This window comes from Macrosteles quadrilineatus, unplaced genomic scaffold (assembly GCF_028750875.1).
Source record: "Macrosteles quadrilineatus isolate MER2022 unplaced genomic scaffold, UCM_ALF_1.0 Scaffold_1__1_contigs__length_201487025, whole genome shotgun sequence".
Lineage (NCBI taxonomy): Eukaryota > Metazoa > Arthropoda > Insecta > Hemiptera > Cicadellidae > Macrosteles > Macrosteles quadrilineatus.
In genome coordinates, this window is record NW_026542594.1 from 120,777,149 (window position 1) to 120,795,755 (window position 18,607).

The 18,607-nt window shown below is 37.0% G+C and overlaps 1 protein-coding gene across 1 annotated transcript in view; it reads left to right on the forward strand.

Annotated features, from left to right (window-relative positions):
- Positions 1-18,607, forward strand: part of LOC128983975 (autophagy-related protein 2 homolog A) — a 250,121-nt gene that overhangs the window by 168,380 nt on the left and 63,134 nt on the right. The window contains exons 23-24 of the mRNA XM_054403259.1: positions 12,462-12,640; positions 13,250-13,437. Coding sequence (XP_054259234.1) covers positions 12,462-12,640; positions 13,250-13,437 — 367 coding nt within the window. The remainder of the gene's footprint in view (positions 1-12,461; positions 12,641-13,249; positions 13,438-18,607) is intronic.

Below are 18,607 nucleotides of genomic sequence, written 5' to 3' on the forward strand. Positions count from 1 at the left end.
TTCCCATGTTAACCTTGTGAGAAATGGAATTAATGAATCTTAACAGCTGTTTCAATTAAACAAGTTGGTTCTGTTCTATGATGTTTAATAGCATTAAAGTTACAAGGATTACCAACAGGGTGCAGCACTATTATTTCTTTTACATTTATGACAACAGCTAATTTGCAACCAAAAGGTGAGTGAGCGTAGTGAAAGAAACTTCAATCTGGAAAGAGCTAAGCGTAGCGAAAGAGCTAACCTGAAGGCAAGTGAGAGCAGCGAACGAGCTCCAACCTAAAGGTGAGTGAGCGTAGCGAACGAGCTCCAACCTAAAGGTGAGTGAGCGTAGCGAACAAACTTCAACCAGGACGTGATTGAGCCATGCGAACGAGATCATCTTGAAAATTAAGAAGTTAAGGGGCGGTTCACGAGCTCGGGACTTCATAGTCCGCGACCAGACGTTGGTCCCGGACTATATAAGCGCCGACCAAAAAACGGGTTCACGAGTCAGAGCCTAATGATGTGAAAGCCGGGCCCAGTGTAGGTTGAGACCAAATCCGTAGCGGAGCCTAATGACAGGGATTCGCAGGGAATTTCTGTTGAAACGTTGGTAACAACCAGTAACAACAGTCTGGAAACACATGTGAAGCCACTGCTGCTGACATACGCACTTCCATACAATAGGATGATCGTGTCCGTGTGAAAAAAGGCTGAACCAAAACGTCCAAAACGATTATTTTTCTCGTATTTCATTGTCCAATGCTCACCTATGATAATCTATCTAAGTTTATTGATTTATAAACACAACAATCCACGTTTGTATGAAATCAAATAATGGAAGTCTTTAGTGAAATATATTTTTCTGAATGCATTATTATAATTCAATTAAGATGCTTGACATAAAATAACCGGGTATTTATAACCGGATGAATGCCTATTTTGCATAAATGCCCGATAATTTAGGATGGTGATTTTTGGATAGGATAATTTTAACTAAACTTATTTAAATGGTACAATTACTGAAACTAAAATGTATTTAGAGGTACTGATTATTAGATATAAAAATCGTATGTGTGTGCTGGTTTTAATCGTGGCTGTAACCTAAGAATATTCTTTCCGTTATTCTTACACTCTTTAATAATCTGTAAAATGTTTAAAATAATATTCTGTAGTTAGCTCGTAATATTATTTATGTTGGCAGCTATGGTTTTTAATTCACACTAGCTGTTACCCACGGGCTTCATCCCGTTTGACTTCATAACTATTATATAATAAAATTATTGATTGGTTAAGTTAAGCTGAAATAAACAAAACAAAATACAGTAATACAAACAAATCAGTACAGCTGAGGTATTTTTAACATTAGGTATACGGAAAGTTCCATTAAGAAAGGAATTAGGGCCTTAAAGGGCAATTTATGAAATAATAAACCTACTTGTTTAGTAGCTACATGATGTAAAATGTACACAGGCAGTCATTTTTCCATAGGCTGTATAGTGGGTTTATCAAAAAAATGTAAAGAATGAAAAAGTTTTTAAATTGCATGTTCTATCCGAAAACATGATAAAATAAGGGTGTTCCATAAGAAATTTCAAAGTTGACCGCCGTATTGGAAAATGGCAGCCATTTACAAAAAAATTATTTAATTATTTTTGAACCTCTTTAAAAACAAGGGAATGTTCCCCACTTAAAGTTTGCTGTAAACTCATTAGTTACTGAGATCCCAATGGTGGCACACTTAAAAAAAAAACACCTTGTAGATATTTCATAGTCATGTCATATTCAATACACACGGCGACCAGTAAGTAGCCTACAACACAAGACGGTGATATCACCGCGAACCGTACTCAACGACTGACGATTTGCTTGATGTTTCCCACTGCAAAAAACTATTTTTGATAATTATGTTGGATAACGATGGTTTAACTGTGGCTGATTAGTTATATGGTTATATTTATATTCTACGCATAATTTTGTCGTTTAAATTGTAATGATGTGGGGTTTATCAGTAAAAATATCTTTCTTACGATACTACTTTGTTATGTGCATAATTTATCTGTCGTTTTAAGTTGTTTGATGATTTTTTTCATGTTTTATGAGCCTTTTTACCATTTTTACATATTTTTTTAATATAGTGTTTAGGGTAATGAAATTGTTCGGAATTTAATGAGGAACCATATTTAAACATTAGTTTTTAACAAATAATAAAAATAAAGGAGCTAATTAGATAAAACCGGCATCATGTCACCTTAAACCTGCCTCCTACCAGGAGACCAAACACCATTGTTCTTTTGGGCCCCAACCATCTCATTTGGGCTCGGACTTGACTCGTGGACCCACCGGGACTAATGATCAGAAGCCGGGACTATCTGTAATTAGACTCGTGAACCCAACTTTTAAAACCGGGTTTTATCCCTGCACTAATTGTGTGCCGCCTATCAGTTTGGTCCGCGGCTTATATAGTCTCGAGCTCGTGAACCCGATTTTTTAAGTCGCGGCCCAAATACCGGTTATTTCCGGATTCTGGGCTCGGACTACGATAGTCCCGAGCTCGTGAACCGCCCCTAAATGGGGCAAAGCCCGCGGGTTACAGCTAGTATTACTATAAAAATGAATAAATAAATAAATATAGGATGGAGAGGACACAGCTAACTCACCTGATGAAAGGTTGCAGATGAGTCAAAGAACACATAAAATCACACACATAATTTACTTAATATTTCGCCTCTTTCAGAGGCTTCTTCAGAAGTAGGCCTAGATGGTAGTTACAAAACAACAGTTTAAATAGGATGACACAGTTTGAATTCAAAATGTCTGACAGGTTGTCCAACTGACACTGCACAAAGCACTAAATACAGGCACATTGCAATATTGTATTTACATATAATATGTACATTGAAAAGCAAATTAGTTTTGTCCATGAAAATAAATACTTAAGAGTTAGCTGTGAGGGTGAGGATATGAGGATATTATCTAATGTTGAGGTTAGGTGGGGTTCTGGAGTTGGTCACAAACTGGTAAGCTAATTCCCATCTTCTGAGCATTGAACTATTGCATTGGTTCTTTGGCAATGATTTTAGAGCTTTTATGGTGAAACAGTCATCAAATAGAAGTTGGTGGGATAAGGCATGTTGTGCAACTGGTTTTTCTTTGCTAGTTTTAACATCATGTCGATGGCCGTTCATGCGTTTTCGGAGAGTCTCGGTTGTTAGGCCTATGTACTGGGCTGGACAATGTGAACATTGAAGCTGGTAGATAAGGTTCTCTGAGCTGCAGGTATGATGGCCTTGGATTCTGTAATTTTTATTATGGTATGTGCTGGTAAAAGTTTCTGTAGGATGGTGTATCTGGCAAGATTTACATCGGTTTTCATTGCATGGGTATGAGCCCGGTCTTGGTTTCTCAGATGGTATTTTTGATGGATTTGGGAGTTTTGGGTGGACTAGCATATTCCTCAAATTTGGGGGTTGCCTATAGATTATGGAAGGGGCTCTTGAAAGGAGGTTTTTGGTTTGGCTGGAGGACTCTAGGATTTTGAAACCTGTTTTAAGGAGGTTGTTTAGTTGTTGCAGGCCAGGGTGGTAAGTGGTTATCAAATTTACTTGAAGATGGTTGGTATTTTTCTTTGTAGTTGGACGTGGGTTCTGAGCCGCTTGGATCTGAGATTTTACGAGAGTGCTAGGATAGCCTCGGTTTTCGAAGGCTTTTTGAAGTTGGGTTTGGTATTGTGTACGGTCTTTCGGTTCTGAAATTAGGCGATTTCCCCTTAGGGGAACGTGATAACCCACGTCCAACTACAAAGAAAAATACCAACCATCTTCAAGTAAATTTGATAACCACTTACCACCCTGGCCTGCAACAACTAAACAACCTCCTTAAAACAGGTTTCAAAATCCTAGAGTCCTCCAGCCAAACCAAAAACCTCCTTTCAAGAGCCCCTTCCATAATCTATAGGCAACCCCCAAATTTGAGGAATATGCTAGTCCACCCAAAACTCCCAAATCCATCAAAAATACCATCTGAGAAACCAAGACCGGGCTCATACCCATGCAATGAAAACCGATGTAAATCTTGCCAGATACACCATCCTACAGAAACTTTTACCAGCACATACCATAATAAAAATTACAGAATCCAAGGCCATCATACCTGCAGCTCAGAGAACCTTATCTACCAGCTTCAATGTTCACATTGTCCAGCCCAGTACATAGGCCTAACAACCGAGACTCTCCGAAAACGCATGAACGGCCATCGACATGATGTTAAAACTAGCAAAGAAAAACCAGTTGCACAACATGCCTTATCCCACCAACTTCTATTTGATGACTGTTTCACCATAAAAGCTCTAAAATCATTGCCAAAGAACCAATGCAATAGTTCAATGCTCAGAAGATGGGAATTAGCTTACCAGTTTGTGACCAACTCCAGAACCCCACCTAACCTCAACATTAGATAATATCCTCATATCCTCACCCTCACAGCTAACTCTTAAGTATTTATTTTCATGGACAAAACTAATTTGCTTTTCAATGTACATATTATATGTAAATACAATATTGCAATGTGCCTGTATTTAGTGCTTTGTGCAGTGTCAGTTGGACAACCTGTCAGACATTTTGAATTCAAACTGTGTCATCCTATTTAAACTGTTGTTTTGTAACTACCATCTAGGCCTACTTCTGAAGAAGCCTCTGAAAGAGGCGAAATATTAAGTAAATTATGTGTGTGATTTTATGTGTTCTTTGACTCATCTGCAACCTTTCATCAGGTGAGTTAGCTGTGTCCTCTCCATCCTATATTTATTTATTTAATCCAAGCTAAATGCTTTTTCCTAAAAACATAACCTATAAAAATGAATAGTTTCCTACATTTATGGTTTCTAACAACAATTACCGGTAGGGGCGAGGTACTAGCCTCCTACAGTATTTTACTCGGTAACTATAACAATTAATTACTTTCAATTCACTGTCCTCGGTTAGGAGCACATAAAAGGTTTATAAGATGATTGTTTAGGATTTTAATAATTTATTACTAGAGTAATGGGACAGTAAAAAACCATTATCAGTCCCAAAACCATTAATATTTTATGACGACATTGTTGTAGGCAAGTCAAGTACTTCCAAGAACTTGTTGAGTCAGTAGTTTTGCTCTATAAAGTTAAAAAGTGTTATCACTTTTATTCCTTTATGACTTCCATGATTCATTTAATTTAATGTTTAAAGAAAAAGTCAGAATAGAAATGCTAGAAAGGCAAAACGGCAAAACAATAGAAGGGTGGGATGGGTTGGACAATGACCTTGAAAGGAGCGGGCCACAGTGAGTGGAGAAGGCGAGGGGGGAGGGGGAGGGTGCAACCTTAAAACTATATTTAGACTAGAGGGGTGGCTTGGCCTGGGATTCTAATAGCAGGACAATGATACACAGTTGTATTCTCGGGAATCCTTTGCCCGGTTTGACTTCAGATTCTCTTTTTCCGTATAGAAACTTTGAATCTTCAAAAATATAATTTGAATTAACTACAAATATATTCAAACTAATGACATGATTTGCATTTTTACATCAAAATACAACATTGCACAATCATGATATTTAGGTCATTTGGCCTTTATTACGCATCTGGTTGTGTTGTTTCAGAAGAGAAGCAGAGACAAAATTGTGTAACAAAACAAGAAAAAAGAGTTAAAAAAAAAATATTTCTCTGTTAAAAAATAGAAAAAAAATGTTGCTGATTATTTTCATAGAAATTAACTCACGAGTTCGAGTTTGTGTCTTGTTAAGGAGTATGTTTAATCTATGCTAAAGACTGTGAAGTGCAGTTCTAACCTCTAACTAGTTGCTACTCAGACAACACTTTTAGATGACTTATTTCGTCATTCTACTGTGTTACAAAACGTAGATCCTAATATTAACTAAGCTAAGAGAATATATTTAAAAGTTATACAAATAGGTATCTGTCTGGTAAACGAATACAAACTTAATTGCTGCTAAATATAGGCTATTTATTGTTAATTAATCAAATAAGAATGGTTGACAGTCTTGTGTTTCCATGCCAGTAGGTTGGAGAAGCCTATCGTATTGGAAAATAGATCTGACTCTGCCTTGTTTTTTACCTCCTCCCACGATGTTCCAGTTACGAATATTAAAGTATCATCAGCAAATAAGATTACTTTTCCATTTGTTTGAATTTTAGAAATATTATTAATATAAATTAGGAACAGAACAGGGCCAAGATTCGATCCCTGGACCACACCATACTCCAGGGATCGAATCTTGGCCCTGTTCTATTCCTAATTTATATTAATAATATTTCTAAAATTCAAACAAATGGAAAAGTTATCTTATTTGCTGATGATACTTTAATATTCGTAACTGGAACATCGTGGGAGGAGGTAAAAAACAAGGCAGAGTCAGATCTATTTTCCAATACGATAGGCTTCTCCAACCTACTGGCATGGAAACACAAGACTGTCAACCATTCTTATTTGATTAATTAACAATAAATAGCCTATATTTAGCAGCAATTAAGTTTGTATTCGTTTACCAGACAGATATCTATTTGTATAACTTTTAAATATATTCTCTTAGCTTAGTTAATATTAGGATCTACGTTTTGTAACACAGTAGAATGACGAAATAAGTCATCTTAAAGTGTTGTCTGAGTAGCAACTAGTTAGAGGTTAGAACTGCACTTCACAGTCTTTAGCATAGATTAAACATACTCCTTAACAAGACACAAACTCGAACTCGTGAGTTAATTTCTATAAGGTAAAAAACAAGGCAGAGTCAGATCTATTTTTACTAAAAAAATGGCTTGACCAAAATATATTATTCTCAACATATCAAAAACTAAATTCATGCCGATTTCATTACGTAAGACTACCGAATACAAACTTCAAAACCTAAAAATTCAGGAAGTCATTTCAACAACTTGTGTTTTTGTAGTGAAATTGAAAAAGTTGATTCATATAAATACTTGGGTATTGTTTTCGATTCAAAGATGAAGTGGTCGGAACATGTTGAATATCTAAAAAATAAACTACGTAAATATATTTATGCATTCAGGCAACTTAGTGATGTTCTCGAAGAGCGAGAAATTAAAATCGCATACTATGGGTACGTTCAGTCATTGTTATCATTTGGAATTATTGCTTTTGGTGGTGCTTACAAAACTATCTTGCAGCCTCTCTTTGTAACGCAGAAAACAATTTTAAAAGTTGCATTTAAAAAACATTTTAGATAATCAACTGATGACCTTTTTGCAGAATCAGGAGTTTTGACAGTCCGACAGTTATTTTTGAAATTTATTTTAGTTCACATGTACAAAAACTTTGAGAATATTTTTGAAAAAATTACTCATTCCCACAATACGCGCTTCTTGCAAAACGTAGGTATATTTGTTCCACAGACCTTAAACTCATTTTCACACACAAACTGCTTTCATTTAACCCAAATTATCTATCGAAAGTTGTGTGACAAATACCAGAATGCCGACATATTTAATTCTCCATCTCTTTCTTTGTTTAAGAAGCATGTAGTAGCGTGGCTTGTAGGATTGAGCTCAGAGGACACCGAGGCTGTTATCGCGTTGGGCTGACCTGACCGTTGACCCTACACTACAACACACAATCACTGATACAATGACTAACTAATACACTACCCACCACTCACCTCCATTCGACCTATTCACTTGATCACTTAATTATTAAGAGAAATCATGATTCTTTTTAGTTCAGGAAAATATCGTAGTCCAGTTCCAAGCAAGATAAAAATTTTACCCAGCAAGACGTGCTATAACAATTACACTCGCTTACATTTCCCACTATACAATTTACCCGCAACTCATGTCTACGCACAGGCCCCTGCCTATGTAGACATTTTGATAAGGTATTTTTATTTTTTCTCTTTGTGCCATTTAGTTATACAGTATTATACTTTTGTAATTATTATATTTTTTAACGTTAAGGATTGTATAATTATTATGTAAATACCACAAAATGTATTATGCCAGTTGGGAAATAAAATGTTATTTCATTTCATTTCATTTCATTCATTTCATTTCATTGGAGCATTGTAAGCTAGCCAGCTGAGCAGAGTGATTTTAACCACACAGCAAAATTATCGACCTTGAAAATGGTCGTGTATACTTTAGAGTTAAGGAAGATGTCATAATATGCTGAAGTTGCCGTTGTGACTTTATAATACACGAAGCATGAAATGTTGGGATGAAATAAAACAACACAATACCATGATTTATTTGGTTGATATTAGAGATTATTTCTAGGTTTGTTTACTATTCGAATGTTCGAATATACTCATTCAGATCGAGTCGGGCTCGAATACTAAAGTATTCGTTCAACTATTCGAACTTTCGAATATTTGCACACCCCTAGATTAAAGTGGATACGAACTAGACTTAGAAATATTTAAACCTGACAACATGTGCTGAAAAACAGGAAAGAACAAACCACGACACGAAAAATTCAACAGTTTGTACAATCCACTATGTAACTAATTATTTAATATCACAATTAATAAACAACATGGACCTCCAACACTTAACACTTCATGGATTACAAGGAACACGGGTAAGGGTGAGCTTTTTTAAAACGTGAAAAAATTGAATTTTGGCGCAACGACAACGTGAAATTTCAAATGTGGTCTGTGTTAGTTGGTAACAGATGAAAACAATTTTTACCAAAGTTCATTTAATTTCGAACACGCTGAAATTATACCCCTGCGGGATATATGCTTAACGGTTTTCAAAATTAAATTTTGGCCAACTAACACCGCGAACTTTGAATGATTTGCACGATTCGGTTAAAAACTCACCCTACGGAAAGGAAGCTGGACACACATTGAGACACAACGACACAATCTGGATTCTATGCCCTCTCCCCGCCGTAGGGGGTTGTGGGTACGTCTCGTCAGCTGATCCTAGTTTCGCTCACGTTTCGAATTTTAGTGATGGGCGGATCCAAGAAAATGTCGGTACCGGATCCGGATCCGGATCTTGAAAAATTCGGATCCGGATCTTCGGATCTTCGGATCCGGATCCAGATACACACTGTCATAAGGGCGGGTTAAAAAAAAACGTAATTAACAGAATGCCAATTTAAATCATACTTTTATTATTTTTTATGTTGTACAGTGATACAGACAGCTTTGTGTTAGTAAAAAAATCGGTGTTGTACATTGATACAGACAGCTTTTTGTCTTAGTAAAAAATCGGTGTTGTACAGTGATACAGACAGCTTTTTGTCTAAGTAAAAAATCGGTGTTGTACAGTGATACAGACAGCTTTGTGTTGGTAAAAAATTGGGGTTGTAAAGTGATGCAGACAGCTTTTTGTGTTAGTAAAAAATCGGGTATGTACAGTGATACAGACAGCTTTGTGTTAGTAAAAAAATCGGTGTTGTACAGTGATACAGACAGCTTTGTGTTTAGTAAACAAATCGGGGTTGTACAGTGATACAGACAGCTTTGTGTTAGTAAAAAAAATCGGAGTTGTACATTGATACAGACAGCTTTGTGTTTAGTAATCAAATCGGTGTTGTACAGTGATACAGACAGCTTTGTGTTGGTAAAAACTCGGGGTTCAACAGTGATACAGACAGCTTTTTGTCTTAGTAAAAAATCGGGGTTGTACAGTGAAACAGACAGCTTTGTGTTAGTTAAAAAATCGGTGTTGTACAGTGATACAGACAGCTTTGTGTTGGTAAAAAATCGGGATTGTACAGTGATACAGACAGCTTTTTGTGTTAGTAAAAAATCGGGGTTGTACAGTGATACAGACAGCTTTGTGTTTAGTAAACAAATCGGGGTTGTACAGTGATACAGACAGCTTTCTGTTAGTAAAAAAATCGGTGTTGTACAGTGATACAGACAGCTTTGTGTTGGTAAAAAATCGGGATTGTACAGTGATACAGACAGCTTTTTGTGTTAGTAAAAAATCGGCGTTGTACAGTGATACAGACAGCTTTGTGTTTAGTAAACAAATCGGGGTTGTACAGTGATACAGACAGCTTTCTGTTAGTAAAAAAATCGGTGTTGTACATTGATACAGACAGCTTTGTGTTTAGTAATCAAATCGGTGTTGTAGAGTGATACAGACAGCTTTGTGTTAGTAAACAAATCGGGGTTGTACAGTGATACAGACAGCTTTGTGTTAGTTAAAAAATCGGTGTTGTACAGTGATACAGACAGGTTAGTGTTAGTTAAACAAATCGGTGTTGTACAGTGATACAGACAGCTTTGTGTTAGTAAAAAATCGGTGTTGTACAGTGATACAGACAGCTTTGTGTTTAGTAATCAAATCGGTGTTGTAGAGTGATACAGACAGCTTTGTGTTAGTAAACAAATCGGGGTTGTACAGTGATACAGACAGCTTTGTGTTAGTTAAAAAATCGGTGTTGTACAGTGATACAGACAGGTTAGTGTTAGTTAAACAAATCGGTGTTGTACAGCGATACAGACAGCTTTGTGTTGGTAAAAATCGGGGTTGTACAGTGATACAAACAGCTTTTTGTGTTAGTAAAAAATCGGTGTTGTACAGTGATACAGACAGCTTTTTGTGTTAGTAAAAAATCGGTGCTGTACAGTGATACAGACAGCTTTGTGTTAGTTAAAAAATCGGTGTTGTAGAGTGATACAGACAGCTTTGTGTTGGTAAAAAATCGGTGTTGTACAGTGATACAGACAGCTTTTTGTGTTAGTAAAAAATCGGTGATGTACAGTGATACTGACAGCTTTTTGTGTTAGTAAAAAATCGGTGTTGTACAGTGATACAGACAGCTTTGTGTTAGTAAAAAAAATCGGTGTTTTAGAGTGATACAGACAGCTTTGTGTTAGTAAACAAATCGGGGTTGTACAGTGATACAGACAGCTTTTTGTGTTAGTAAAAAATCGGTGTTGTACAGTGATACAGACACCTTTTTGTGTTAGTAAAAAATCGGTGCTGTACAGTGATACAGACAGCGTTGTGTTAGTAAAAAAATCGGTGTTTTAGAGTGATACAGACAGCTTTGTGTTAGTAAAAAAATCGGGGTTTTACAGTGATACAGACAGCTTTGTGTTAGGAAAAAATCGGGAAAAAATTTGAAAAAATCGGATCCAACAAAACCGGATCCAGCCCAAGATCCGGAATTTTTTGGATCCGATCCGGTGCCGGTTCTAGCTCGGATCCGGCGGATCCGGTAGTCCGATATCCGGATCCGACCATCACTAGAATTTGATGCTTATTTTACATCAAATTCGGTACAATGTCTACATGACCACAGGAAATTATTAGAATGTTGCCGTGATTGCAGGAGACAACGATGATGCTGTTTCTGTTTTATATATAATACAATAATATTCAGGATTTTGCTGTTATTGTGGGAGACAATAACAATATCTAGAAACCAAGGAGATGATAATGATGTATACTCAACCGCGGTGGATGATCGGAATTTTGCCCGGATTGGGGAAGACAGTGATAATGTCCACTTATCATTATCTTATCTTATCTCACTGGGGCAGGCTGAGACCATGAAGCACTTCATCCGAAAAGTTTAATTATTGCACACCCCAGAAAGTTGTTTTATTGATAGACTCTCAGACAGGCATCCGATGAAAGCGTGTAGTCTTCCTATTAATTCCTTCTCGGGAAGGTATCTACCTCTTACCAAATTACCAAGAGTAATCCTTCTAGCTTTTCACAATCAAAGAGCAGATGATCGGCTGTCTCCCTGACATACCGCAATGCCTACAGATCGGTTCGCCATCAAACAAGCCCATCTGTTGTAAATATTTCCTGAATCGCCCATGGCCAGCTATCAGTTCTACTGTTAGTTTTATTCTTCACCTGTCTAGCTTCAAAAACTCAGAGGCAACCCGTTTAGAAGGCATGTGCAGAGTAATCTTGCTAACCCTAAGGAGCTGCGTTTCCACTCAACGTTTTCAATGCGTTTCATTGGTCCATGAGTCAATAGAGGTGCTCTCACTTTATTGTGATATACCACAGAAAGGTTGTAGACCAAATATTGTTGCCGCTGAGGCAGCATTTGCCTCAGCTGATAAGAATTTTGTTGCAACTGAGGAAAAACTATAATGATGTATTCTGGACCGCGGGAGACAATAATGATGTTTGCAAAACCATATTAGCTGATCAGAATTTAGCCGCGATTGCAAAAGACGGTGATAATGTCTACATGACCCAAGTAGATATTTAATATTTTACTGTGATCGCAGATGATGTTTTGTAACATTTCCCTGACAGCTGAGCGATAAAAAAATTATGCATGGAGATTTTTGTCAGTTATTATTTTTCGGATGCTATTTTTTTTGTAGTAAGGGGCCATGCTCTGAATGTTTGCACTGTGTCCCGCACCACCTAAGGACGGCTCTGATTTAGACTATAATTTATAAATTTGCATGAAATATTTAGTTACAAGATAAAGACAATTTCATGGTAGATTAAGAGTCTGAAACAATTTGCTAAACAGGTGAAATGGCGGAAGGTAGCTGTACGTTTGATGTGAAGAGTTTTGCACCACCAGACACCTTGTCAGGATCCAAGGTGATCTACAAGACAGAGGCTGGGGCAGTGGTGCGTCAACGTGGAGTAGCAGCAGACATGCTGTCAGTGGCTGTTAGCTCTAGAGTGGACGACCGCAGAATCAAGGTGCTAGACTGTTATGTGACCAAGTCCTTAGTTGTGTCCACTTATTCAAATGACATCATTTTCAACTTCTGCTTTTCCCCTCCTATTAAAAAAATATTATAAATAGATCCCAGCGCTTCTTAATGCACTAGATTATAACTAGTGCAAAGCCAAAACCGCGTACTTTAGTGCATAGTCTCACATAATATTGGTGTAGCATTTATTTTGGTGATGTTTTTGGAACTGACCTGGGCCCAGACCAGATGCACCAGTATTGTTTATCAAATAATGATATATGTACAATTATATATAATCATAATGATTTCAAACATAATTTTTAATTTTTACTTTGCCAGCAAATGTTTACTCTCTTTAGTGATGCACTAAAGTCAATGAACTAATTTGTTTCAAACATTTGACTAAAAAGTTTATAACAGAAATGTTCTCATATACTAGTCGTGGCTCATGTCTCAATTGGTAAATATTTAAAAACATTTAAGCTAGCATATGTCTCTGGGCATGCTCTTTAAAAACCGCTGCATGCATTATGTGCTTGGTAGGTAGAGTGTACATTTATTGAATATTCTTATCATTACACGATACAGTAAATAAAATAACTGCTGTTGACAGTTGATGCGGGTAGCTTGTGGCATCAGAGGTGGTACATTGCGTCACAAAGTGACTCACTCTCACCACTCGTGGCTCATGCAGCTACTAGACATGTTTGATGTCATGGACTATCCTGTGGCTGGCTACCAACCCTCCCAGGTCATACTGGAGCTACATCAACACCTCTGGGACTGTGTGGTGGACTACAGGTAAAGTACATCACTACATCTACTGGTCAGTGCCATCGATGTTTAATAACTCACTGGATTGCGTGCTCAGGTCGAAGTACGGCTCTGAAAACGGGCCGTCGCTACCTCCCTCTGTCCGCCAGGAGTTGGTAAAAAGGCATGACTCACCCTAGTGCCGAGCGTCGCGCTTGCTCTCGCCGCGTATTGCTATGTTAGTTTTGTGGAAATATTCTGCATAAAATTGATTGTAACGAGCTTAAGGAGGTTTTACAAGCAGATATTATAAAAAATCTAAGTACTTACTCACACTCTACAAACTATGTGCAAAAGTAAATCCCATAAACAATTTTGTGATGTTATGAAAGAGTTAGATATATTTATACACGGCCAGAACAAAATCTATATCTATAAAAGAGGAACTATGTATGTATGTACCTTATGGACTCCGAAACCACTCGACAGATTGTAATGAAACTTTCAGGCATTAAGCATTATTCAAGGATGGTTTGTGTGAAGTTTGGTGCATATCCGTCAAAAGGGCTCCACCCCAGAGGGTTTTAACCCTTACCACTCTCGTGTCGGCCGTGAGCCGACATTGGCCGTTTCGCAATCTTATCACGTGATGGCTTACAATTTTTTTTTTTAATTCTAAGAATTTTACAGACATATTTTTTAATTTTTATTATTAGTGTAATTGGAAGTTAAAATTAGTGATGGGCGGATCCAAGAAAATGTCGGTACCGGATCCGGATCCAGATACAAAGTTAAGGACGGGTTTAAAAAAAACTTAATTTTTACAGAAATACAATTTTAATCATACTATTTGAAATTTAATTGGTAATGTTTTAACATTGACGAGGTGTTAGCCCGTCCTACGTACGGGAATTCAGTAGTCAGTTTAAACCGTGTACAATTCAGATCAGCTAGTTCACACATATAAAGACAAAGTTTCTTGCAGTTTTAATGTAAAAAAAAACGTCTTGTAAACAAATGTTGTGTGGCCAAATATGTTTTTATTCCATCATAGGCCTATATGATATGCATTTTAAATCCGATAATTGTACAATAAATCAGCAATTCTGCAATTTTTACGATGTGAAAAGCGTTGAAGTGAGATTTGCAGCCGATTCGCACAAACGCACACTGATTATAAGTAGCCCACATTAGAGAGAGTAATAGTAAATTGAGAAGTGTATAGACCTAGTCAACGATACCACCTTCCATAGCATACCTGCCTCTTCCATAATTATTATCACCACAATACAACTACTATACACAATTTCCAGTAGGTCTGAATAGAAACGACCTAAAATAAAACGATAATATCCAATAAAATTCACAGTACACATAATTTAACTTTGGTGTCCTAACATCAAAACTAATCGTCACACCTATCCTTTATATCAATTTCACTGCATTAATTGCCAAATAAATAAGCGTAAACAAAGAAAAGTAAAAACAATAACAGTTTGTTTTGAAACAGCTGTTTTGTTCAAATAATATTCATTTGAAAAAAAGAACGCAGGAATATAAAAAGTAAACACGCTAGTAAAGCTAATGACGTAATTGTCAATGTTTATTATCCATACCGTTATCAGTTCTATCCTTGATAATTACCCACCCTCATTGAATAAATGTACATAGTAATTTCCCATATTAGTTAATTTAAACTACAATATAAAAGTGATATTTTCACGTTTGGGGGCGCTGATATAGGCGCCCCCAAACGTAACCACAACTGAACACGATTTCATAAAAGGATGGTTTGTCTAATTGCAGTATCCTAGGTCAATGTTGACGTTGTGTTCAATGTTTGTTATATATCGATGGTTCAATCTATGTCATCCATCTTTGTATAAAACCCGGCTGAGGTTGTGGTGGTAATTTAAAATCGTGATTCCTGATTATTCTTGATCTTCTTTTTATGACATCAATATTTCCGGGCCTAATCCAAACAAAGTTAAAGCAGACAAACATTGATTGTAAACAAAAAGCTACCATGAAGAATTAAAACATGTAAACATTGTTATTTTTCTAATCTTACCTCGAAAATTGGAGCAGTAAAATAATTTGCATTTATCCTTTTTAAGACTCGTGTACAGAGCCTCGATTTGTACTGTGGTTTAATTAATTTTGGTTAAAACTGTGGTATAATTATCTCTACTAATCTTACTTATTTCCTATAATCAATAACAAAATATGAGTAAATAAAATAACCTCATAGTTCCATAGTTTATATTTAACCAGCTGCTAGTCAAAACAAATTATATTGCTCTAAAACAAATCTAAGATTACAAAGATTGCTTTAAAAAATAATTTGAACATCCTAGTATTTTACTATGTATATTTAATTAATGTGTCATCCTCTTACAGAAGAATTGGACGTATCGATGATTAGCATTACACATAGTACAGTATAAATAAGTCAACCCTAAGTATGTCTTTACATTTTTATCCAAATGCTGAATTTGTGACACAAAAGCTGAATGTTTACAGCTGTTATGTTGAGCAAATTATTTTATGCCAAAAGCTAGTTTAGAATCTTAGCGTCGGCTGCTAGACTTTTTCAAAATTAAAACTTAATTTCTAAAAAACTGGGGCCCTAAACTAAAATTATGGCTTCGACATTCCCTAGTTCCCAAAATTATCTTTATTTCAACACAAAAATCATGAAAATCCGTCGAGTGGTTGATTCACAATCGTGAAATAAAAAAACACTGTTTTGTTTAATATTATAGATGTAATAAGATATAAGAATAATATAGCTCATATGGCTAGGCAATATCTCAGAATATGTCGACGTAAGGAAGTTTCAAAATCAGATATTAATAACTACCGTCCAGTATCAGTATTAAGTAATTTTTCTAAAATATTTGAAAATGTAATAAGCTAGTTAATAGTGTAGACTAGTTAATTATTTTGAAAGTAATAATTTATTTTATAATAAACAATTTGGTTTCCGAAAAAACTTAAGCACAGTTTCTGCTCTCACTCAGTTTGTTAATGAGATTGCAGAGGCCTTGGACAGGTCTCAGGCCACAGCAGGTGTTTTCTGTGACCTGTCTAAGGCTTTTGATTGTGTGGATCACTCACTCCTGTTGCTGAAACTTAATGATTATGGGATTGGGGGAAGTTGCTTTTCTTTAATACAATCTTACCTTTCTGAAAGAAAACAAAGAACTTTAATTTTAGAAGATAACAACAAACATTATTCACCATGGGAAATTATATCCACAGGTGTTCCCCAAGGCTCAGTATTGGGCACACTTTTTTTTATTTACATTAATGATCTTCCAAAAGCTATTAATAAAGAACTAATTCTTTTTGCCAATGACACTACTGCTTTGATCAAAAATAATAATACAACTGAAATGTTTTCTTCTCTGCAAAATGTGGTAAAGGATATGGAGCAATGGTTTTTAGAAAATGGGTTGAAACTTAATGTTGAAAAAACAAATATTATTAAATTTTCTAGGGTGTAGGCCCTTAAATGAGAGTAGTAAGGGTTAAGGGGTCCAATGTCAGATGTTTGGAACTACAATGTTTACAAATAAATATAATTTAAAAGCAGAAGTTTACTTTCACCAACTGTTTTGTAGGTTTTAATAATCACAAAATACTGTATTAGTCATGATTTGAAATAGTGCCACACTGTTTCCACAGAATGCAGCACTGAAAACTATTGTACTTTTGGATACGTCTAAATATATTAAGCCCCAATCGCAGCACACCTGTGCACTCAACGATATTTAAACTCTCCACTATTAAATATGTAAACATAAAAGTTACGCCTAAAAAGTTATATATTTATACACCGAATGAAAAAAAAAACATTGTTTATCCATTGACAATTTAGTAAAATAAATATTCTATTTTTGTTTTTGGTATACATTTTTATTATTTATCGTACATGACAAATTACTATTTAAAATAACAGTTGTTAAGCGCAGCAACGTGCGTCGGGTAACTGCTAGTATCACAATAATTATTTGATTACATAAGCATGTCATCATTTGCTGCTGATCATCATCATTGATGAGGCTGATAGTCTCGGCCTGCGAAGAGTCAATGCCTTGCAGGAGATCCCGGTGCGATAAGCAACCTGTGTACTGGTGGACAACCGAGATCGCAGAACTGCGACGGGCAGCATTGAGAGCCAGACGTCTTGCTACCAGGGCCAGAGAACCTGAAAATAGACGTCTTAAGTCTGACGCTTACAAGGTGGCTAGGAAGTCTCTTTGCCGGGCCATTAACCGGAGCAAACGCAGTTGCTGAGAGAAATTAAGGGACGATGTCGATTCCGATCTGTGGGGCCTGGGTTACAAGATAGTAACCAAGAAGCTTCGCACCCGTTCTCCACCTTCCATTATGGACGGAGCCTCTATGGAGAGGATCGTAAAGTCCCTTTTCCCAACTCACACACTCTCATTGCGGGAGTTCGGAAGGGTGGACGACGTACCGCTTTTCAGTCTTGAAGAGTTGGAGGCGGCCGTTCTATCCCTGAAGAACAACAAGGCTCCTGGACCGGATGGGGTACCTGGTGAGGCCCTGAAGAAAGTCTTTTCAATAAATCCACAAATCCTTTGGAGCACGTACAATGCCTGTCTGGCCGAGGGGAAGTTTCCCTTCTACTGGAAAACAGCTAGGCTTGTGCTTGTGGGGATGGAAAAGGAAACCCAGACCTACCCTCCTCTTACAGACCTCTCTGTATGTTGGACACTGCTGGGAAAGTCTTGGAAAAGTTGATCTGTTCCCGACTGAATTCAGCCGTGGTTGCTGCAGGAAATCTATCCCCTCGTCAGTACGGCTTCAGGAAGGGACGGTCAACAGTTGACGCTATTGAGGAGGTAAAGCGAGCCGTAATGAAAGCTGAGGAGTTTAACAACTATTCTCGTCGGGTTGTGCTGCTTGTAACCCTTGATGTGCGAAACGCATTTAATTCCGCGAGGTGGTGCGATATGCTGGACGCACTGGAGAACACTTTCCACGTCCCGGCATACCTCATGCGCATGATAGAGGACTACCTCCGGTACCGCCTCATCATTTACGACACTACAGAAGGCTCCAGGACGATGGATGTAACTTCTGGTGCTGCTCAAGGATCCATACTGGGCCCGGATCTCTGGAACGTCGCCTACGACAGCCTCTTGAGATCCGAGATGCCTGAGGAAACTGTCCTAGTTGGGTATGG